Genomic DNA, 25,117 nt, shown 5'->3' with positions numbered 1-25,117 from the left:
CTACATCTGGCATTTCTCCCCTTGCTATCTCTCCCCAGCTTCCCACCCCCCACCCTCCCTCCCCTATTTCCCCCCAACTGACCCCAGTGTGTAGTGCTCCCCTCCCTGTGTCCATGTGTTCTCATTGTTCAACACCCGCCTATGAGTGAGAACATGCGGTGTTTGATCTTCTGCTCTTCTGTCAGTTTGCTGAGAATGATGGTTTCCAGGTTCATCCATGTCCCTACAAAGGACCCAAACTCATCGTTTCTGATGGCTGCATAATATTCCATGGTGTATATGTGCCACATTTTCCCTATCCAGTCTATCGTCGATGGGCATTTGGGTTGGTAAATCATGTTTTAATATTATAGCAGACTAGCCACACTATAGGAGACAGGGACTGAAGCTCATAAGCTCCACATTCATCACAGTTCCTTTCCTAACAGAATAAAAAGCAAAATCATTGGCACAGACTCTGTTTCTTATTTTGTTTTTTCCCACTCAGATCTCTGTGCAGAAGGTCAGCGTAGTTTCTGCCATCCTCTTCTCATAATACTTATCAAAGTTCTCATTCATAGCCACAGTAAAATGGTTCTTCCAGTCTCCCGGCATCCCTGTAGGACAACAAAAAAGTTCATCACAGACTCTGTATCCATTCCACCTAACCTTTCTGTTGTGAGTGTTTCCTAATCTACCCACATGATCTTCCCATGAGTGAGGGTCCCTCAGTCCCACTCCACCTGGTCTTCCCGCTATGAATGGTCCCTCATTTTCAATCCACTTGGCCTTCTTACCACAAGGCACACAGTATCATTTCTTCCTCAAATGCTGCAGGCTCCACTGAGGTGCTCCACTGGGCTGAATCTTCTGCTCCTATTCACAATAGGCTCTAGTGTGCCCAACCCAAAGTCTACATCTGGTTACCATCATGGACTTCTTGTGGGAACATCCTATCTTGATCTCTCAGGGACAGTGAAACATTTAAAAAATGTCATTAACCTCACTGGAGAAGATATTTCTTATTGGGCAAAATTAAAGAGTAAATCTACCAGATGCGACATTTAGATACGAGTGATCTTCTGCAAACTGTTTTTACCTTGTCAGCCTAACAAATGCTGAGACAATAAATTGTTTATCTAAATTATCCTAGTGCTTTATTTCTACTGGTTTCCTGCCCTTTGACAAGAAGATTAATCTGAAATGCTTGATCATAATGTCAAATTCCAGATTCCAACTTGCAACTAGTTAACTGGAATCTTCAGGAATGGGGTCTCTATTTTTAAAGGTAATTTTGATACAGTCAGGAGTACTGGTATTAGGGAATTACTCCTGTAGCTTCTATTTTACTTTCTTTTTTGTAACTTTCAGCTGTTTCTGCATCTATCTAGAATGTTAACCTGTTGAGAACAGAAATAATGTTCCTTCATCCATACACTCACACAACAGGCCTTTATTGAGTTTTTTTAGGTATTAGTCTCTATACTAGATTCTAGTGGAACAAACTGAACACAACTTTCTCTTCTGGAAGCCCATCATCTTATTTTGGAGACAGACATGAATACCAGTAGTTACAAATCTAAGTACTAAGTGCGATGCTAGGGTTTGAACTACAGGAATAGAATAAAGATGAGTGTCCAAAGCTGCTCAGAGGATGCACAAGACTTCAGCATGGAGTTCATGGTTGGGCTGGGTATTATAATCGAAGTGATCAGCACCATAAGCATCACTTGAGAACTCGAGAGATGATAGGCAAATTTGAGGGCTCTACTCCTGGACCTATGGAAACAGTATCTTGGAGTGGGGACCACCAATCAGAGCTTTAGCAAGGTCTCCAGGGGTTCTAATATGACTCAAGTTTCAGAACCACTGACATTGGCTTTCAGCAAACAGGCAGGGTGAGGGGAGCCGAGATTCATAGTTTAACTGAAATCTGTCACTTCTTCCTGAAAATTAGATTTAAAATTATTTTAGATTATAGGGCAGAAATTTTTTTGAACTAAGTAAAAGAAATGCCACCAACCTTTCCTCATGAATTTTGAGATGGAGTGATCAAATATGTGAGAAGGTACAGAAGACTGGTTGGCCATGGGGTTATGCTTCATTACATCAAATGAAGTATGGTGGATGATCTTGTTTATAACATCATCTGACAAAGTTTTCTCCAAGAATTTCAAAACCTTGAGGATCTCTTGTTTTGGATTCTGACCATGGAAGAAAAAGGCATTATGAGGAGGGTGGAAAGAAGAAGAACTTGGCCAATTAAAGTGACAGCTTGTTTAACGATGGACATTGTCAGGAGGGTTTCTGGGTCCGACCTATATGTTTCAGTGCCACTTGCCTTTTTTATATCCTCATAGAAGAGGTAGAGGATCTGGTGCGTGTCTTTTGCAGCCCACCATCCTTTCACATGGTCGAACCAGGACCCATAAACAACTAGAAGATGTCAGAGCACTGTTAGTTCCCAGTACCAGGACAAAACCCAAGGCTATACAATAAATTAGCACTCATTTGAAATAAGCTTCTGTAATTTTCATTCTGGTTACTTAATGAAGTGAATGTAATTTTCTACTAATAAAATTTCTTCATACTTATGGTGTAAAGCAGAGATTTATAGTACACATTTATTATATGTGACTTTGCACACATTGATGATTTCTTGAGACAGACCTTAAAAGATTAGGAAATAAAATACTTCCCCTGTTCTTGGTAAACAGTGCTTAGTTTCAGATTCAATTACTGATTCAGGCCATCTGATATAGGATTAGGGTCCTCCTGCTGCTTTCCCTGTTTAGCTGTGCTAAGCAGTTTGCAAGTTCCTGTTCTGAAAGAGATACAGCAGTAGTATAGAGGTGGGCTTGAGGAGAACTTCTATTTCCACCTGAGGCTGCGTCTATGTGGTAAATATGCAATGCATTTTCTTTTCAGCAATAGGTAAGAGAATGAATGGACACCTGAGTTGGCCAGTACCATATTTTATTTCAGTGATGTTTTAGTGTTCCTGATAGGTTGTCACTTCTGGCAGCTTCCTGGTTTAGTTCTGGGTAGTCATTATAAACACAGGAGTTATCTTTATTAAGGGTTAGCTATGTTGTAAGCATTGTGCTAAGTGGAAGATTTGTCTGAAGGATGATGGAAAACGTTCTCCAGAGGTAAAATGACCACAAACCAAGTGAGCAAGCAGGTGAAATGCTGTCTTTTGAATCAGGATGAAGAGAGATGTACGTTTGCAGTGACTTGAACCTTTGCATGTGTCATGGTGACTGGTATCTGGTATCTGTGTCAGCCAGGTTCTCTAGCAAAACAGAACAACAGGCAAATCCAGAGAAGAATACATTAGTGCCCCTTATTCACAGGTGATATATCATATGACCCTCAGTGGATGCCTGAAACCACAGATAGTACCAAATTACATTATCGTAGAGTATATGTTTTTTTTTCTATACATACATGTGTATGTTAGTTTAATTTATATATTAGGCACTGTGAGTGAATAGCAACAAAACTAAATAGCTATTACAACAATATCCTATAATATAGTCACATCTTAGGTGAATGTAGTCTCCCTCTCTCTATCCTTTTTTCCCTTGAAATACTGTAATATTTTTGAATTGGGGCTGACTGTGGATGGCTGAAACTGCAGAAAGGGAAACCAAGTATAAAGGGGACTCATGTATGTGTATGTATATGTGTGAATGTTTTATATATGTGCATAATATATATATGTACATATAAAATTTATTTTAAGCAATGGCTATATCATAGTGTGTGTGTGTATATATATATATATATATATATATATATACTATGATATATATATATATATATACTATGATATATATATATATATATACTATGATATATATATATATACACACACATACAGAGATAAAATATAAATTATGTATATATGGTTTATTTACAGGAATTAGCTTCTACAATTGTGGAGCTTGGCATGTTTGAAGTCTGTGGGGGATGCTGGAAACTCAGGCAATCTTTGATATAACAATCCTAAGTCAGAATCCTTTCTTTCGGAAACCTGAGTTTTTTTCTCTTATGACCTCCAACTGATTGCATAAGTTCCACCCATATTATTGATATTTAATATTATCTCCTTTTCTTAAAATCAACTGATTATAGATATAAATTACAACTACAAAATTGATACTTTCACAGAAACCCTAGGATTTGTGTTTGATTAAATAAGTAGGTGCCACAGTCCAGCCAAAATGACACAAAAACAGTGGCACACCTCCGGCCTTGGGAAAAATCATACAAGAAAAGAAGCTTGGATCCTCTCTTCCTTTCCTTTCTCCTACTATGCCTGCTTTCAAAACTTCTCTTCATAAATATTGGAAATCTATTCACCTGAAGTCCTATCTCGATTTGTTGTTTTTCTCTTTGCATCTGTCAGTGCTTTTTTTTAATGTTTCTAAAGAAATTGTTCTAATGAGGTTATCTCTCTTGATTCACTGCAGTGATGTGCTTGATGTAAATTATTATTTATTGACTTTTCCACAGATACCTGTTTTTCATGTTGCAGATGTCACTTCATTTTGATTCTGCTTTTGCCTCAAGAGAATATGAATGCTGTGGTCAGGATTGATTATAATGAAACTCAGTTCCCTGACAGACACTTGCTCAGGGATAGTTAGGTTGCTCAAGGACTGGGAGCTCTCAGCATCACAACTCAGCCATTTCACTTGTGAAAGTTATAATTGTTTGAGAGAGGTTAATGAAATGGGGCAGATACCATGTAATTTTCATCCATTTTTCCAGGTCTGCTCACTGCATTACAATGAAATACTATCATCATGTTTCTGCACTAAAGCTCATACAAATATGTAGGTGGTCCTTACATCCTAAATCACCTTATGTAGCCATCTTGTCTCTTCTTCTGTCTACAGATTGTTGTTTCTATGAGATATTCTTCTTCTGTGAGGAGGTTGAGATCCTTGCCAATTTGATTTGATACCTGGTCAAATCTAGTCAAATACTCTTTTGTCAAGTGTGGCCCTAATGTGTTCACTGGTTTTCTGGAAAGTGTGATCTTGTTAGTAAGTGGATGAGGGGCCATGGCTGCTATGATTTTGCACTGTGTCCTGTGGGAAAGGCTCTCTGTGGCTGTGCCATGTATGACTCTCTGTGGCTGTGCAGTGACTACAAGTGGTGGCCCAGCAGTCCAATAATGCTGCTAGGGAAAACCACAGGAAGTCACCTCCTGCCTTCCCACTGCCAGGTCTTTCCATAGAAAGTGTCTCCTCTTGCTCTTCCTCTCGGTCCCATATTGAACTCGAGTTGGAAGAGGCGAGTCCGGTCTCAAAATGGAGGTAAAACCGCCGCCCGGTCGCCCCCAGCCCGACTCCGGCCGTCGCCGTCGCCGCCGGGGGGAGGAGGGCCATGATCCAAAGGAACCAGAGCAGTTGAGAAAACTGTTTATTGGTGGTCTGAGCTTTGAAACTACAGATGATAGTTTAAGAGAACATTTTGAGAAATGGGGCACACTTACAGATTGTGTGGTAATGAGAGATCCCCAAACCAAACGTTCCAGGGGCTTTGGTTTTGTGACTTACTCTTGTGTTGAAGAGGTGGATGCAGCTATGTGTGCTCGACCACACAAGGTTGATGGGCGTGTAGTGGAACCAAAGAGAGCTGTTTCTAGAGAGGATTCTGTAAAGCCTGGTGCCCATCTAACGGTGAAGAAAATTTTTGTTGGTGGTATTAAAGAAGATACGGAAGAGTATAATTTGAGAGACTACTTTGAAAAGTATGGCAAGATTGAAACCATAGAAGTTATGGAAGACAGGCAGAGTGGAAAAAAGAGAGGATTTGCTTTTGTAACTTTTGATGATCATGATACAGTTGATAAAATTGTTGTTCAGAAATACCATACTATTAATGGGCATAATTGTGAAGTGAAAAAGGCCCTTTCTAAACAAGAGATGCAGTCTGCTGGATCACAGAGAGGTCGTGGAGGTGGATCTGGCAATTTTATGGGTCGTGGAGGAAACTTTGGAGGTGGTGGAGGTAATTTTGGCCGTGGTGGAAACTTTGGTGGAAGAGGAGGTTATGGTGGTGGAGGTGGTGGCAGCAGAGGTAGTTATGGAGGAGGTGATGGTGGATATAATGGATTTGGTGATGGTGGCAACTATGGTGGTGGTCCTGGTTATAGTAGTAGAGGGGGCTATGGTGGTGGTGGACCAGGAGGATATGGAAACCAAGGTGGTGGATATGGTGGCGGTGGTGGAGGATATGATGGTTACAATGAAGGAGGAAATTTTGGCGGTGGTAACTATGGTGGTGGTGGGAACTATAATGATTTTGGAAATTATAGTGGACAACAGCAATCAAATTATGGACCCATGAAAGGGGGCAGTTTTGGTGGAAGAAGCTCGGGCAGTCCCTATGGTGGTGGTTATGGATCTGGTGGTGGAAGTGGTGGATATGGTAGCAGAAGGTTCTAAAAGCAGCAGAAAAGGGCTACAGTTCTTAGCAGGAGAGAGAGCGAGGAGTTGTCAGGAAAGCTGCAGGTTACTTTGAGACAGTCGTCCCAAATGCATTAGAGGAACTGTAAAAATCTGCCACAGAAGGAGCGATGATCCATAGTCAGAAAAGTTACTGCAGCTTAAACAGGAAACCCTTCTTGTTCAGGACTGTCATAGCCACAGTTTGCAAAAAGTGCAGCTATTGATTAATGCAATGTAGTGTCAATTAGATGTACATTCCTGAGGTCTTTTATCTGTTGTAGCTTTGTCTTTTTTCTTTTTCTTTTCATTACATCAGGTATATTGCCCTGTAAATTGTGGTAGTGGTACCAGGAATAAAAAATTAAGGAATTTTTAACTTTTCAATATTTGTGTAGTTCAGTTTTTCTACATTTTAGTACAGAAACTTTAACAAAATGCAGTTTTGAAGGTGTTTCCTTGTGAGTTAACAAGTAAAGAAGATCATTGTTAATTACTATTTTGTATGAATTTTGCTAAAGTTAACTGTAAAGAAACACCTGCTGACTTGCAGTTTAAGGGGAATCTATTCTTCCCATTTCCAAACCATAATATGAATGGGCACTGACATGTGGAGAGAATAGATATATGTGTGTTTGCAATGTGTGTTTTAGGTAAATAGGATTGGGTATTTAAATTAGCATTTGTGAATTTAATAGCATTAAGATTACCTTCAAATGAAAAAAATCTAAAAATTTCTATTTGGTTTTTGTGCATTTTCTTTTAAAATGTAATCATATGATTTTAGTGTGTTAGACTTGCTGAGTCCTAGCTGTGTTTAGAACATCTCCATTCTACGTTTACCTTGGTCAAATTTGAACTGCTGCCATAGGTTTTGGGTGTAAAGAATGTTTACTGCCCTCCATTTAAATTCAGAAAAGGGGTAGTGGATGTTTTCCCTCTCCTACGTTAGAAACCATTCTTAAAAACTTTTCAAAATACAGGACCATTAAGCCTGCTATATCTGAGCAAATTAGTGGGTACCTTTTTTTTTTTTTCTTTTTTAAAGCACAGGAGGCCCATCAGTTACTTTCCTTGGTTTAAATTTATATATATATATGTATGTATGTATATGTGTGTGTGTGTGTGTATATATACATATATATACATATATATATATATATAAAGTTTTCAGAGTAAGAGAATAAAAATCCCTAACTGGCTGGCATGCATTCCTGTTTGTACCCTATACATTTTGCTGGATGAAACCAAGGATAGTTTAGGTATAACTGTCCAAAATAACCTAACTGCAGCAGAAATGTAGCACAGTTGCTTAGTACAAGCTTCTCACTTCCTACAGACCTGAATTCAAATTTGGATAGTTTGAGTTCTTAAATTCCCAAAGAACACACTGTAACTTCTTGTGTATATTTCAACATAAATCATATTGTTACCAATTCGTTTGGAAGGCCCTGGTTGAGAAGACTTAGATAATAAGGTCATATATATATATATATATTAATATAAACCAATGTTTACTGTTTTGCGCCAGCTAGTGCTTACAGTTTCATTCGATCCCTGAGTGTGTGCCCTGCTGTTATACTTTCTTGGTAGTTGAACGTTGAATTCAAGATTCTTTGTTTTGTTTTAAGAAGTACTAAGCAAAACAAGCAATAAAAAGGGGAATGGGGCGTGCTAGTGTTTGAATATGCTCTCTTGTTGCTCTAATTCTGTGCCTCTGTGCATTAATATTTGGATGCATGCAATGCTAGCATGGAAATTGGTCTTCACACATACTGCAGTTTTCCAGAAACACTCACAAACCAATAAATGTAACAGATATTCCATTTGTTAATGGGCATATATGTGAAAAAGCAGTGTAGAAAATAGGCTAATATTAGAAAATGGTTAAGTCCTTAATAACTTCAAATGTGGTTATATAATGGACACTGTCAATGTTCATAACTTAAACCTGGGTACCTGGTCAAAATAATGCTTGGGAAACATTAAAATTGAGCTAAATTGTCTCAAGTTCTTTTATTCATATAAATAAAGTTTAAAGGAATGGGGGAAAAAAAAAAAAAAAAAGAAAGTGTCTCCTCTTTTTATTTTGAAGTTGACTGTTTGAAAGTCAGGTCAAGGATTTGGGGATTGTTATCTTTGTCTCAACACTTATGACACCAGTTGATCTAAATTTACATTTGTATTCAATTTTGGAAAAATACCTCTTCTACCTGGCTTATCCAGTTCCACTTTACCAAGATAGGACCTCTTCACTCAGGATGGCCTTTCATACAATTATACTTTAGTTTACATAGGTGCTTATTGTTAAAGTCTCCTGAAAGAGGGTACCACAAAATTGGTTTTCACTCACCTTTTCCTGACATGAATTCCTCATAAAATTCCTCCAAGTTCTGAGGATCATACAATAAGGAAGTCATCCTGTGAAAGTGGTAGTAAGATACCAGGCAATCCTTGGCATTTCTGGCCACATAGATAATCTGAAATCAAGAAGGGGGAAGGAAGCCAGGGAGAGAAAAATAAGACTGAGAAAAAATACTTAGGAGAGTGTTTCAATACAATGGTAACTACATCCTGTAAGTTCATAGCATTGTATTCATTAGTTATGAGCTAAAATATTAAATAAGTGGAGCCATTTCGACTCTGCAACCCTGATAGCCATGGAGAACACCAAGACAAATGAGAGCGCCCCACTTCAGAGTGATTATGAGTAATGCAGGAGGATGAACACAATGTTTGGACAGCACTGTCAATCATGGTTGGAATATGATGTGATATGCTGAGTAGTCATGGAGGAATTGACAAAGCATTCCTGAGCATTCAGAGATGGGCCATGAAATGGTGAATTTCAGGTGTGTCTTATTGTGTTGAAAGAAATATTCCAGATTCACAACAGGGGAAAGCTTAGAAAGTGAGAAAACATTTTTGTGCATACCATCTCATTTGGCTCTAAAAGGGTTAGTGTTAGGTGAGGAGAGAGCAGGTATTATTCTTCAATAGAAGTAAATGACCTTCAGATAATTGGAGGGACTCCTACTCTTTTATGCTTAGTACATGAGTGGGTCAGACCTGGTCACAGAAATTGGGACACTGAGTCCACAGCTAGTTCCTGGATAGTTGTATAAGACTCACACAGAGGAATGTTTCAGTGTTTCTCAAAGATTAGAATGATTTTGTTGGTTGCCATATATATATATAATATGTATATTCCATGCCTCCATAATCTACTGAGTAGACTAAGGTCAAACCTGTCCTCATTTTTATCCCCCTCACCTCTATATGTGATCTCTCACAAAGTCCAGTTAATTCTTCCTATCCTTCTAAACTGTACACTATACTGCATCACTACCTCCTGTACTCAAGTCAACTCACTGCTATCTTTTCCCTCCCACTTTGTCAGCCTGCCTCTAGAAAACACAGCCTGCCTTAGAAAACATGGATGTTTGCAGATTTCAAATTATGTAATTCTTGATTTTAAGTACTTCATCTAAGAAAAAACAGCAAATTATATTAAAAATATTTTTCAATATAAATTATTTTGAAATATATCTTCAGTTGTATAGTTTATATCACCAAGCTAAAAGAAGTTTGAAAAGCCTGCTCTTTTTACCTTGCAGTTTTCTTTCCAGATAGATGGTGGAACCAGATGTGAAGGGAGGTGAGTTTTTATTAGTCGTGGTGAGGACATTTCAAGAGCTATCTCCAAATCTAGAAAAAATAATTTATAGTTTATTTATTCTTGCCACTTTGCCAAAATACTTGAATTCCATTTGTATCTTTGTCTAAAGAATGATTATGTTTCATTTTTATTAAAAATGTTAGCTGTTTATCCAGAAGGACATACAAAGCATCTACTCCTGCCTAACCATCTAGGAGACTTTTGCTTATTTCCTCTTATCCTCTCAGCCTTTAGACTCTCAGGGAAGCTCCTTATCACCCTCAATAAATTCTGGGAATGTTCAATATATATGTGGTTGTCCTTTTCCTCTCTGTTTCTCTCTCTCTCTCTTTTTGTTTCTCAGAAATCACATCCATCCTTTTACAATACTTTGCCATTCTTGGAAAATCTTTGAATTTACATTTGTGCCTTAATTTAGAGAGAGGTTTAATTTTTTTCTGCTGGAGACACTAATTGTTTATCACAAACACATGTAAAGCATTTTTCGTTCCAAAAGTCTTCTAGGAGGTCTTTCTTTATTTCATGTTACTCACTGGGTTTTACACTCTTAGAAAACCTTTTTAGCTCCCACAATTACTGCTGGGAATGTCCATGGTATATCCTCAATACTTCTCTATTTTCTTCAGAAATCACACCTGTCCTTTTATAATAGCCGATTGCTAATTTCTGGTTTTTCCACTGATTCAAATATATGAAGGAGAATACAAAGGAGAGGGAGTGTTCTTTATCATAACATTGGGAAGGAGAAATATGAGAAAGAGAATGAAATCTTATTGGGAAGCTAAAGGCCACAAGCTAAGAACAGGAGGAAGCCCTGAAGACTCAATCTAAGGTTTTACTTATTGGCTTGTGAACAATTTGACCTCATGAAAGATACAGGCTGCTTTTGGCTACCATGGAAGCTCTGTTAAAGACAGTACACATTGTTCTGGAGTCTTGCATTGAAAGCCCTTTCTGTCTTGGTGCATATTACCTTTTTTTTCTTTATGGGGAAATTTCAATTCAAGGAAAGGGTATCTCTCTAGAGGACCGCCTCTTTTGCATTTCTTCACATCACCATCATTTTGAATCATGTCTAAAATTTCTTGCATCCATGTTGTACCTGAAAATATTTGAAATAGTTCTTTGTTTTTATCAACTAAACTTTAATCCTAAGTTATTGAATATTTTGAACAAAGGCAGCAACATGAAAGCACTTTGAAATTTGATCAATGTTGTGGAGGCAGAAGTGAAAACTGTTATGCCTTCATCTATCTAGCTATCTATCATCTATATATCTATCTAATCTGTCTATCTATCTATCTATCTATCTATCTATCTATCTATCATCTATCTAATCTATCATCTATCTATGTATCTATCTTCTATCTCTCCATGTAGCTATCTAATTATGTATCTATATCTCTCTATGCATCTGTGTATGTATGTATCTATGTATCTATCAATCAATCATCTATCATCTGTTAGTATTTAATCTCTCATCTATCATGTTTGAGTGATCCATTTTTATGTTTCCTATATTATGACACTTCATGCCTAAAAATGCTGTATCTCCCAATACGACATTCTCTTGTCATGGTTACTAAATGTTTCTCAGAACATCTATTTTATAATAAAACCTTAATAAAATGAGATATTCAACCTATATTAAATTTTTTTCAATTGTGTTGTAATGTTATTAATCACTTTTTCCCAATTAAGATTTATAGGCTGCATTACTTTGGCTGCCCTTTTTGTCTCAGCTTAGAATCATCCTTCCACGCTTTTTCTTCATGACACTAGTTTTTGTTCTTTGACATTGGCTTTTGACCAGATCAGCCAGTTGTCTTGTAGTACTCTGCTTATTCTGGATTTGTCTGATTGTTTCCTCATAGTGCATTTTTGTTTTTCTATTTGCCAGAGACTGGAATCCAGGCCTTGGTTAGTTTCTGGTGATCATTTTTGGCAGATTTCTAGGCACTGCTTGGTACTTCTTGCACCATGTATGCCAAGAAGTACATATATCAGATTGCCTCACTACTAGTGATGCTACTGTTTATCATTCAGTTTTGGAGGCGACCACCAGAATGCTCATTGTAAAGGTCCACATTTCCATTTGCTTTTAGGGATGAAACTGTATGATGACATTTCAGTACCATGTGACCAACCAGTTCCTCTGAGATTTTACCTAGTTATTTCAGGATTCATTCATTAATGATCCTGCTTGACCTAATTTTTATTGTGGGTAGAAAATTGCTTATTTTCTAATCCCATCACTTCTCTATTTATTAGGTAGATCATCATATAAAAAACTTTCCCTCATGAAATAGGGAAGAACCATAATTCCTGTATTCTTTTTTTCTCCCCATGTTATCCCACCCCAAACTCCCTACCCCCAACTGTTCCTCCCCTATTCCCCCACAACAGACCCCAGTATGTGATGCTCCCCTCCCTGTATCCATGTGTTCTCATTGTTCAACATCTGCCTATGAGTGAGAACATGTGGTATTAGTTTTTCTGTTGTTGTGTCAATTTGCTGAGAATGATGGTTTCCAGATTCATCCAAGTCCCTACAAAGGACACAAACTCATCCTTTTTTATGGCTACATAGTATTCCATGGTGTATATGTGCCACATTTTCCTTGTCCAGTCTATCATCGATGGGCATTTGGGTTGGTTCCAGGTATTTGCTGTTGTAAACAGTGCTGCAATAAACATTCGTGTGCATGTGTTTTTATAATAGAATGATTTCTAAGCCTTGGGATATATACCCAGTAATGGGATTGCTGGGTCAAATGGTGTTTCTATTTCTAGGTCCTTGAGGAATTGCCACACTGTCTTCCACAATGACTGAACTAATTTACACTCCCACCAACAGAGTAAAAATGTTCCTATTTCTCCACATCCTCTCTAGCATCTGTTGTCTCCAGATTTTTTAATGATCACCATTCTAACTGGCATGAGATGGTATCTCAATGCGGTTTTGATTTGCATTTCTCTGATGACCAGTGATGATGAGCATTTTGTCATGTTTGTTGGCCTCATAAATGTTTCTTTTGAAAAGTGTCTGTTATGTCCTTCGTCCACTTTTCATTGGGTTTGTTTGTTTCTTTCTTGTAAATCTGTTTTAGTTCTTTGTAGATTCTGGATATTAGCCCTTTGTCAGATGGGTAGACTGCAAAAAATTTTTCCCATTCTGTTGTTTGCCAGTTCACTTTAATGATTGTTTCTTTTGCTATTTTGGCTTTTGTTGCCAATGCTTTTGGTGTTTTAGTCATGAAGCCCTTGCCTATGCCTATGTCCTGAATAGTTTTGCCTAGGTTTTCTTCTAGGGTTTTTCTGGTGTTAGGCCTTATATTTCTGGATTTGGCTCTGTTTAAGTCTGTTATTGGTATATAAGAATGCTTGTGATTTCTGTACATTGATTTTGTATCCTGAGACTTTGCTGAAGTTGCTTATCAGTTTAAGGAGATTTTGGGCTGAGATGATGGGGTCTTCTAAATATACAATCATGTCGTCTGCAAATAGAGACAATTTGACTTCCTCCTTTCCTAATTATTCCTGTAAGTTATTTTTCTTTATTACTTCTTCTTAGGCTAAGAGATGAATAATAGTTATCTTTAATCATAATAAATAAGTTTTTCTTTCTTTTTCTTTTTTTCATCATTATGGAATCATGTTTTTTGAAATAAACTTCAGTGTGGGTGAGAATTACATAGAAGAGAATGAACCTATTATAAATGTATAGTTTAATGAAATTTGACAAATATATGCAGTCATTACCATAATCAAAATCACAACTGTATCTATTACAATCAGTCATTCCTTTTGCCACTTTCGACTCCATGGAACTGCTGATCTATTTTTGTTTTTGTCAATATAAATTAGTTTACAGATTGTAGAATTTCATAAAATGAAACCATACAGTATGTCCTCATATGTCTGATTTTTTTTTCACACACCATCATTATTTTGGGATTCATTCATGTTCTTGTATATATCTGTAGTTTATTTCTTTTTATTACCAAGAACAACTCAATTTTATGGATAAGCAATTGTGTTTATTCATTTATATAATAAAAATTTAGGTTTTTGTCAGTGTTGGTCTAATTTTGAATAAATGTGCTATAATATTTGTGTATAAGCTTTTGGATGAACATAGATTTTTATTTTAGAAGGCAAATCTCTAGGATGGGAATTGCTGGGTTGTGTGGCAGGTGCATGTTTAATTTTATAAGAGAGCGTTGAACGTAATACCATGTTACATCCTCCCCAACAGTGCATGGGAATTTCAGTTCCTCTGTATCCTTATAATGCTTAGTATTCCCAGGTTTTTAGCCATTTGAAATGATGTGTAGTGGTATTTCATTATGGTATTAATTCACATTTTCTCATAATAAATAATGTTGAGTATCTTATTCTGTGTTTATTGGTTAGTTGTATAGCTTTTTTGGTGATAAGTATTTTTTATATCTTTTGCCCAATTTAGTACATTTTTTTTTTTCAGTTGTAACAGTTCTTTATGCCTTCTGGCCAGATATAGGTATTGTGAATATTTTCTCTCCATGTGTGTCATGTATTTTTATTTTTTTAACTGTGTCTTTAGAAGAACAGAAGTTTTAATTTTGATGAAGTCCAATTATATTGAACTTTTATGAAATGCAAACCATGAAGTTAGTGTTTTTCCATTATTTTCCAAAATTATTGTTGTATAACCTAAACTTTGAAGCTATTTTCCTATCTATACTCCCATAGTTTTATAGATTTAGTTTTAATATTTGGAAGTCTAATGCATTGCACTTTTACATTTTTGCATATGGCACAAAGTAACGGTCAATTCTTTATGTCTGTCCTTAAAACAATACCACACTTCTTTGAATGCTGAACCTGAGTTAAATGTTATTAAATCAGCTGATATAAACCCAGCCACTTTACTCTTTCTATCAAAAATATTGGCTTTTAAGGGCATTTATATTTTCATATAAATCTTGGAATCAACTTGTCAGTTTGTGATTCAGATTAAATTGAATATATAGATTAATGTAGAAGTTAATATATCTTAAAAATATTGATTCTTTTGATCCATAGATATGGTATGGCTCCTTATTTATTTAAGTCTTACACAATTTCTCTCCATAGTGTTTTCTCCTTCAAATTGTGCACAACTTTGTTAAATTTATTTCTGAATATTTCATGTTTTCAGGTGCTATTTGTTTTATCAATAGTATTTTTAAAAATTATACATTAAGCTCTGGGGTACTTGTGCAGGATTGTTACGTAGGTATACACACACCATGATGGTTTTCTGCCTCCATCCCCGCTTCACCTATATTAGGTATTTCTCCTAATGTTATCCCTCCCCAACCTCCCCACCTCCTGCTATCCCTCTCTTAGCCCCGCACCACCCAACAGACCCCAGTGTGTGGTGTTCCCCTCCCTGTGTCCATGTGTTCTCCTTGTTCAACACCCACTTATGAGTGAGAACATGCACTGTTTGGTTTTCTGTTCCTGTGTCAGTTTGCTGAGAATGATAGTTTCCAAATTCATAAATGTTCCTGCAAGGACATGAACTCATCCTTTCTTATGGCTGTATAGTATTCCATGGTGTACATGTCCCACGTTTTCTTTATCCAGTCTATCCTTGATGGGCATTTGGGTTGCTTCCATGTCTTTGCTATTGTAAACAGTGCTGCAATGAACATATGTGTGCATGTATCTTTATAATAGAACGATTTATAATCCTTTGCATATATACCCAGTAATGGGATTGCTGGGTCAAATGGAATTTCTATTACTAGACCCTTAAGGAATCGCCACAGTGTCTTCCACAATGGTTGAATTAATTTACACTCCCACCAACAGTGTAAAAGCATTCCTATTTCTTAACATCCTCTCCAGCATCTGTTGTCTCCAGATTTTTTTAATCAACAGAGTATACATTCTTCTCAGCACCACATTGCACTTACTATAAAATTGACCACATAATTGGAAGTAAATCACTCCTCAGCAAATGCAAAAGAACAGAGCTTATATCAGTCTGTCAGACCACAGTGCAATCAAAATAGAACTCAGAATCAAGAAACTCACTCAAAACCACACAACTACATTGAAACTGAACAACCTGCTCCTGAATGACTACTGGATAAATAATGAAGACAGAAATAAAGATGTTCTTCAAAACAAATGAAAATGAAGACACAATGTACCAGAATCTCTGGGACACATTTAAAGCAGTGTCTAGAGGGAAATTTATAGCACTATTATTTTATTTATTCCCATACAAGAAGCGAGGAAAGATCTACAATCGACACCCTAATGTCAAAATTAAAAGAAGTAGAGTAGTAAGATCAAACAAATTCAAAAGCTAGCAGAAGACAAAAAATAACTAAGATCAGAGCATAACTGAAGGAGATAAAGACACAAAAACCTGCAAAAAATCAATAAATTCAGGAGCTGGTTTTTTGAAAAGATCAACAAAATAGATCTACTGCTAGCCAGATTAATAAAAAATAAAAGAGAGAAGATTCTAATAGATGTAATAACAAATGATAAAGGGGATATCACCACCAATTCCACAGAAATAAAAACTACCATCAGAGATTACTACAAACACCTCTGTGCACATAAACCAGTAAATCTAGAAGAAATGGATAAATTCCTGGACACTTGCACCCTCCAAAGACTAAACCAGGAAGAAGTTGAACTCCTGAATTGAACAATAACAAGGTCTGAAGTTGAGGCAGCCTACCAACCAAAAAAAGTCCAGGTCCAGACAGGTTAACAGCTGATTTCTAGCAGACATACAAAAAGGAGCTGGTACCATTCCTTCTGAAACTATTCCAAACAATACAAAAAGAGAGAATTCTCCCTAACTCATTTTATGAGACCAACATCATCCTGATACCAAAACCTGGCAGAGACACAACTAAAAAAGAAAATTCAGGCCAATAGTCATGATGAACATGGATGCAAAAATCTTCAATAAAATGCTGGCAAACCGAATGCAACAGCACATCAAAAAACTTATCCATCACAATCAAGTAGGCTTCATCCTGAATATGCAAGGATGATTCAACATACACATATCTATAAATGGAATCCATCACATAAACAGAGCCAAAGACAAAAACCACATGATTATCTCAACAGATGCAGAGGAGGCCTTGACAAAATTCAACAGTGCTTTATGCTAAAAACCCTCAGTAAACTAGGTATTGATGGAATAGATCTCAAAATAATACAAGCTATTTATGACAATCCCACAGCCAATATTATACTGAACAGACAAAAACTGGAAGCATTCCCTTTGAAAACTGGCACAAGACCAGGATAACCTCTCTTACCACTACTACTTCATATAATATTGGAAGTTCTAGCCAGAGCAATCAGGCAAGAAAAAGAAATAAAGGGTATTGAATTAGGGAAAGAGGAAGTAAAATTGTCTGTTTGCAGATGACATGATTGTATATTTAGAAGACCCCATCGTCTCAGCCCAAAATCTCCTTAAACTAATAGGGCACTTCAGCAAAGTCTCAGGATACAAACTCAATGTGCAGAAATTACAAGCATTCTTATATACCAGTAACAGACAAACAGAGAGTCAAATCATGAGGAGTGAGCTTCCATTCACAATTGCTACAAAGAGAATAAAATACCTAGGAATACAACTAACAAAGGATGTAAAGGATCTCTTCAAGAAGAACTACAAACCACCGCTCAAGGAAATAAGAGAGAACACAAACAGATGTAAAACATTCCATGCTCATGATTAGGAAGAATCAATATTGTGAAAATAACCATACTACCCAAAGTAATATATAGATTCAACGCTATCCCCATGAAGCTACCAATGACCTTCACAGAACTGGAAAAGCCACCTTAAACTTCATATGGCACTAAAAAAGGAGTCCACACAGCAAAGACAATCCCAAGCAAAAATAACAAAGCTGGAGACATCATGCTACCTGATTTCAAACTGTACTATAAGGCTACAGTAATCAACATCATGGTACTGGCACCAAAACAGAGATATAGATCAATGGAAAAGAACAGAGGCCTAGGAAGTAATGCCACACACCTACAACCATCTGATCTTTGACAAACTTGACAAAAACAAGCAATGAGGAAAGGATTCCCTGTTCAATAAATGATGCTGGGAAAACTGGCTAGCCATGTGCAGAAAGCTGAAACTGGACCCGTTCCTTACACCCTGCACTAAAATTAACTCCAGATGGATTAAAGATTTAAACATAAGACCTAACTGGATTCCTTCCTGACACCTTACACTAAAATTAACTCCAGATGGATTAAAGACTTAAAACCTAACACCATAAAAACCCTAGAAGAAAATCTAGGCAAAACCATTCAGGACATAGGTGTAGGCAAGGACTTCATGACCAAAACACCAAAAGCATTGGCAAAAAAAATCCAAAATAGACAAATGGGACCTAATCAAACTCCACAGCTTCTGCATGACAAAAGAAACAGTCATTAGAGTGAATCGGCAATCAACAGAATGGGAAAAAATTTTTGCAGTCTACCCATCTGACAAAGGGCTGATATCCAGAATTTACAAAGAACTAAAACAGATTTACAAGAAAAAAACTAACAAGCCCATTCAAAAGTGTGCAAAAGATATCCACAGACACTTTACAAAAGAAGACATACATGAGGCCAACAAACATATGAAAAAATGCTCATCATCACTGGTCATTAGAGAAATGCAAATCAAAACTACATTGAGATACCATCTCATGCCAGTTCGAATGGCAATCATTAAAAAATCTAGAGACAACAGATGCTGGAGAGGATGTGGAGAGATAGGAACACTTTTACGCTGTTGGTGGGAGTGTAAATTAGTTCAACCATTGTGGAAGACAGTGTGGCGATTCCTCAAGGACCTAGAAATAGAAATTCCATTTGACCCAGCAATCCTATTACTGGGTATATAGCCAAAGGATTATAAATCGTTCTACTATAAGGACACATGCACACGAATGTTTATTGCAGCACTGTTTACAATAGCAAAAACCTGGAACCAACCCAAATGCCCATCGATGATAGACTGGACAGGGAAAATGTGACACATATACACCATGGAATATTATGCAACCATCAAAAACGATGAGTTTGTGTCCTTTGTAGGGACATGGATGAACCTGGAAACCATCATTCTCAGCAAACTGACACAAGAGCAGAAAATCCAACACCGCATGTTCTCACTCACAGGCGGGTGTTGAACAATGAGAACACATGGACACAGGGAGGGGAGCACTATACACTGGGGTCTGTTGGAGGGAATGGGGGAGGGACAGTGGGGGGCGGGGAGTTGGAGAGAGATAGCATGGGGAAAAATGCCAGATAAAGGTGAAGGGGAGAAAGGCAGCAAATCACACTGCCATGTGTGTACCTATGCAACAATCTTGCATCTTCTTCCTTCACATGTACCCCAAAACCTAAAATGCAATTAAAACAACAACAACAACAACAACAACAAAATAAAAACCCTAGAGGAAAACCTAGGCAAAACCATTCAGGACATAGGAATTGGCAACAGCTTCATGACTAAAACACCAAAAGCATTGGCAACAAAAGCCAAAATAGACAAATGAGATCTAATTAAACTCCAGAGTTTTTGTACAGCAAAAGAAACAATCATTTAGAGTGAACTGGCAACCAACAGAATGGGAAAAAATTTTTGCATTCTACCCATCAGACAAAGGACTAATATCCAGAATCTACAATGAACTAAAGCAGATTTACAACAAAAAAACCAAATCCATTCAAAAGTGGGCAAAGGATATAAACAGACACTTCGTAGAAGAAGACATTTATGCAGCCAACAACTCATCATCACTGGTCATTTGAGAAATGCAAATCAAAGCCACATTGAAATACCATTTCACAACAGTTAGAATGGCAACCATTAAACAAAGGCTGGAGAGGATGTGGAGAAATAGGAACACTTTTTACACTGTTGGGGGGAGTGTAAATTAGTTCAACCATTGTGGAAGACAGTGCGGCAATTCCTCAGGGACCTGGAATAGAGATTCCATTTGACCCAGCAATCCCACTACTGAATATGTACCCAAAGGACTATAAATCATTCTACTATAAAGACACGCGCACATGTATGTTCATTGCAGCACTGTTTAGAATAGCAAAGACCTGGAACCAACCCAAATGCCCATCAATGATACACTGGACAAAGAAAATATGGCACATATACACCATGAAATACTATGCAGCCATAAAAAATGATGAATTTGTGTCGTTTGTAGGAACATGGATGAATCTGGAAACCATCATTCTCAGCAAACTGACACAAGAACAGAAAACCAAACACCACATGTTCTCACTCATAGGTGGATGTTGAACAATGAGAACACATGGAAACAGGGAGGGGAACATCACACATAGAGGTGGGGGGCTAGGAGAAGGGCAGTGAGGGGCAGGGAGGTTGGGGAGGGAAAACACTAGAAGAAATGACTGATGTAGGTGATGGGGGGATGGAGACAAACCACCATGGCATGTGTGTAACTATGCAACAATCCTGCAAGATCTGCACATGTACCCCAGAAGTTAAAGTACAAAAAAAAAAAAAAAAAAGAAAAACCTCTCTTCAAGTGCTGCTTTAATTGCTTCTCACAAATTTTAATATGCTGCTTTCATTATCACTCCATGTATAGTCTTTTCTAATGCTTTTAATAGTCTTATGTTATTTCAAATTATATTGCTTAGTTTCTAAATATTTGTGGGTATCTTTCTGTTGCTGATTTCTGCTTTAATTCTACTTGTATTCAAATAACATATTCTGCATAAATTTTGAATATTTTAGATTTATTTGAGAATTTTTGTTTAAAACCCATCTTATGGTTAATATTTTTAAATGTTTCATGTGCACTTGAAAAGAATGTGGGTTCTGGTACTGTTGGGTAGAGTGTTCTAAAAATATCTTTAAGTCAAGCTTGCTGATAATATGGTTAAGGTTTTCTAAATTTGTACTTTTTTCACTACTTGTTCTAGCAATTATTGAGTGATGAGTACTAAAATTTTTAATTATAATTGTCAATTTGCCTATTTCTCCTTTTTTCACATATTTGCTTTATGTATTTGGAAGCCCTGTTATTAAGTATATACACATGCAGGAGTATTTTCTCTTGATGAATTAACCTTTTTATAATTTTGAAATGTTTCTCCTTATACATAGTAAAATTCTTGTTTCCTTATAATATGGTTATTCTAGCTAGTTTATCTTTATTATTTGTATGGTATACATTTTCCTATTCTTTTATTTTCAGCCTGTCACAGCTTTATGTGTAAAGTACACTCTAATTGGGGTTGTTTATAAAATTTTATTTAATAAAATAGTTCTCCTTTATTCACAGTTTTGTGTTCTGTGGTTTAAGTTATCTGTGGCTAATTGTGGTCTGAAAACAACATGGAAAATTCCAGAACTAAACAATTCATAAGTTTTAAATTGCATGTTGGTCTGAGTAGCATGATGAAATCTTGGACCACCCTCTCCATCCTTTCTGGGATGTGAGTCATTTCTTTGTCTGGCTACTATGTCACCTGCTCATTATTTGCTTAGTAGCTATCTAGTATATTAGATTGACTTTCATGGTATCGTAGGGCTTGGGTTCTTGAGCAACACTTATTTTTATGTAATAATGGTCCTAAAGTGCAAGAGTAGTGATGTTGCATTTTTCTATAAAGATTATATTTTATTTTTATTTATTTTTAATCTCTTACCATTTCTAATTTATAATTGTTTCATAATAAGTATGCATAAAACATAGTGTATAAAATGGTACAATCTAATTTCAGGCATTCAATGTGGTTGCAGGAATGTACCTTTTGCAAGCAATTGGGAACTATTTTACAATTACTTGCATAATTGGCTGTAAATCTACCACTTTTTATTTATTTCATATATTTCCATCTTTATTCCTTTGTTAGCCTTTTCCTGACTCTTTTGGATTCACTGTTTTTGAGAATTCTATTTGGCATTTCTAGCAATACCTTTTATGTTTTCTTTTTCTTTATTTTATTTTATTTTTTAACTGCATTTTAGGTTTTGGGGTACATTTGAAGAACATGCAAGATAGTTGCAGAGGTACACACATGACAATGTGATTTGCTGCCTTCCTCCCCTTCACCTTTATCTGGCATTTCTTCCCATGCTATCTCTCTCCAACTCCCCATCCCCCTGTCCCTCCTCCATTTCCCCCCAACAGACCCCAGTGTGTAGTGCTCCCCTCCCTGTGTCCATGTGTTCTCATTGTTCAACACCTGCGTGTGAGTGAGAACATGCAGTGTTGGATTTTCTGCTCTTGTGTCAGTTTGCTGAGAATGATGGTTTCCAGGTTCTGCCATGTCCCTACAAAGGACACGAACTCATCGTTTTTGATGGTTGCATAATATTCCATGGTGTATATGTGTCACATTTGCCCTGTCCAGTCTATCATCAATGCACATTTGGGTTGGTTCCAGGTCTTTGCTATTGTAAACAGTGCTGCAATGAACATTCGTGAGCATGTGTCCTTATAGTAGAACGATTTATAATCCTTTGGCTATATACCCAGTAATGGGATTGCTGGGTCAAATGGAATTTCTATTTCTAGGTCCTTAAGGAATCGCCACACTGTCTTCCACAATGGTTGAGCTAATTTACACTCCCATCAACAGTCTAGAAATCTTTTATCTTGAGAGAGTGCTACTGGAAATTGTTACCCTAGAGATCACGAATGCTAAATGTCCTGCAACATCAAAGAACATATCACCATAATAGGATTTTTTTTTCTCTTGAAATCCCACTCATGCTTCATTGATCAATACAGATTATGCAATAATTTCACATGCAAATAATGAATATTTTTATGTTTTGAGTCTTACCTGACTTTGGATAAGTTGCCAGAATAAGATCGTCAGGCCTGGCTGGGAAATTACATATTTCATCCCACATTTCTTTTGATAATAGCAACAAAGGGACTCCATCTATTTCCAGGATATTCAATTTTGTTGAACTCCTCTTATCCATAGTGGGAGCATTTTTCTCATTTTTTGCCATTGGGAATCTGGAATGGGTATGATCAATATTAATTACAATTTTAAAAATGTTTTATGGCTCATAGTATGGGTTATCATCTTACTGCCATTGATTAGAATAATATAAGTAAAAGCTAGCATATAACATGCCAACAAGTTACTCTATGTGCCTTAATTAATCTTCATAGCCACCACATAAAATAGGTAATATTTCCTCCATTTTCCTAGATGTGGAAGATTCAGTCATTATACGTTTAAGTAATTTGATAAAAGTAAAATAATCAATACCTGTTGTGGCTGGGATTTATACCCAAATAGTCTTTTCCCTACTGTATGACCTAACAACCATGTTATCTCTTAATAGGGAATATAATGAGTAATGTGTCATATATTGCTTTCTTCTCTTCAAGATGCTATTTTGTACAATTAGAAGTGAGACTATTACATTGAAGAAAATTCAAAATAATGTTTTTAAGGAAGTTTTTATGCTCAATTTTCTTGAATAGTTTTTACAGAGAAAATTATCAAAAAACAGAATTTTATGTAGCATGCTTTTATTCATGGAATCATTTTTGAAATATCAGCCATGGGTTACAGCATAAAAAACTCTCATGTACCCCAAAACTCTCACATGTACTAACTCTGGAATTTGAAATTAAGTTGATGTATGATATGGTTTGGCTCTGTCCCCACCCAAATCTCATCTTGAATTCTCACATGTTTTGGGAGGGACCTGGTGGAAGGTAACTAGATCGTGGGGACTGGTCTTCTCCATGGAGTTCTCATGGTGGTGGACAGGTCTCATGAGTTCTGATGGCTTTATAAGGAGAAGATCCCCTGCACAAGCTTTTTTTTTCCTTGCCTGTTGTCATTCATATAAGACATGGCTTGCTCCTCCTTGTCTTCTGCCATCACTGTGAGGCTTCCCCAGCCACATGGTACATTAAGTCTGTTGAATGTCTTTCTTTTTTAAATTGCCCAGCCTCAAGTATGTCTTTATCAGCAGTGTAAAAAGGGACTAATACAGGGGAGGATCCAAGATGGCCATATAGGAACAGCTCAGGATTGCAGCTCCCAGTGAAAGCGCAGACGGTGAGTGGATGCCGCGTTTTTATTGCCCACAGACTAGGAAATTCCCGGGTGGAGGAGCTCCACAGGTCGCCAGCGCGGCTGTTTCGGCCAGTGTGGCTGTGCCGGCCGGAGCCACGGCTTTGCCCCGCGCGGCTGCTTTGTCGGCGCCCCAGAGCAGCAGTTCTCTGCACAAAATACACCAGTCCAGGCGCCCTTTTGGCTGGCGATTGGAGCCAAGGGAAGTTGCCCATTCGCCAGTTCAAAAAGGGGACTGAGCAGAGAACCAGGACAGCAGATTCCAGGGCAAAAAAAAAAAAAAAAAAAAGCACCACAAACCCCAGTGCCGCTGTTTAAGCCAGCGCAGTGAGTGGCCGCAGGGGAAAACAAACGGACCCCGGCGCCTCTTCAACAGGCGACTGGGACACCAACTTAAAAAAGGCTCTGAGGCAGGGAGCCAGGCGATCAGGCTCGGCTGGTCCCATACCCACAAAAGAACAGCAACCAGAAACTCTGGATTGAGACTTTCACAGCAAGCACAGCTGAACCCCGGACAGTCCAGCTCTGTGGGGGAGGGGCGTCCACCATTACTGAGGCAGCCTGTGATGACCGAGGTAGTCGGCCAATGCTGAGGCAGCCCGCCGTTGCCAAGGCAACCCGCCATTGCTAAGGCAGCCCGCCGTTGCCAAGGCAACCCACCACAGCAGAGAGACTCCGCCTCAACAGAGGCGGGCCACCATCGCCAAAGCAGATCTAACTACACCATTATAAACAGGACTGCAGGGAAGTTCACTCGGCAGTGGGGTGGAGCCCACAGCAGCTCAGCAAAGCCTCTACAGGCCAACAGTGAATAGGCTGCCTCCTTGCTGGGCTGGGCAGGTCTGAAGGAAAAAAAAAA

General features: G+C 37.6%; 2 protein-coding genes across 3 annotated transcripts; one reads left to right on the top strand and one right to left on the bottom strand.

The window, feature by feature from the left end:
- Positions 1-483: 483 nt before the first annotated feature.
- LOC116539857 (sulfotransferase 1C3-like) lies at positions 484-23,173 on the bottom strand. Its single transcript, XM_032263039.1, has 7 exons — positions 22,999-23,173; positions 11,096-11,224; positions 10,054-10,151; positions 8,797-8,923; positions 2,321-2,415; positions 2,003-2,183; positions 484-596 (listed from the first exon to the last, which is right to left on the bottom strand). Exons 1-7 carry the CDS (start codon positions 23,171-23,173, stop codon positions 484-486), a joined length of 918 nt encoding a protein of 305 aa, XP_032118930.1.
- LOC116539856 (heterogeneous nuclear ribonucleoprotein A3) lies at positions 5,246-7,181 on the top strand. Of its 2 annotated transcripts, XM_032263038.1 has the most exons (2): positions 5,246-5,309; positions 5,376-7,181. In XM_032263038.1, the coding sequence occupies exons 1-2, from the start codon at positions 5,304-5,306 to the stop codon at positions 6,441-6,443; spliced, it is 1,074 nt and encodes a 357-aa protein (XP_032118929.1). In that variant the 5' UTR covers positions 5,246-5,303; the 3' UTR covers positions 6,444-7,181. The 2 variants fall into 2 exon arrangements, with proteins under 2 accessions (XP_032118929.1, XP_032118928.1); XM_032263037.1 differs by having other exon boundaries at positions 5,251-7,181.
- Positions 23,174-25,117: the final 1,944 nt, after the last annotated feature.

This window comes from Sapajus apella, unplaced genomic scaffold, assembly GCF_009761245.1.
Source record: "Sapajus apella isolate SASKATOON/1434 unplaced genomic scaffold, GSC_monkey_1.0 scaffold134, whole genome shotgun sequence".
Classification (NCBI taxonomy): Eukaryota; Metazoa; Chordata; class Mammalia; order Primates; family Cebidae; genus Sapajus; species Sapajus apella.
The sequence above is the reverse complement of the archived record's forward strand: the minus strand, read 5'-3'. Positions and strand labels throughout refer to the sequence as shown.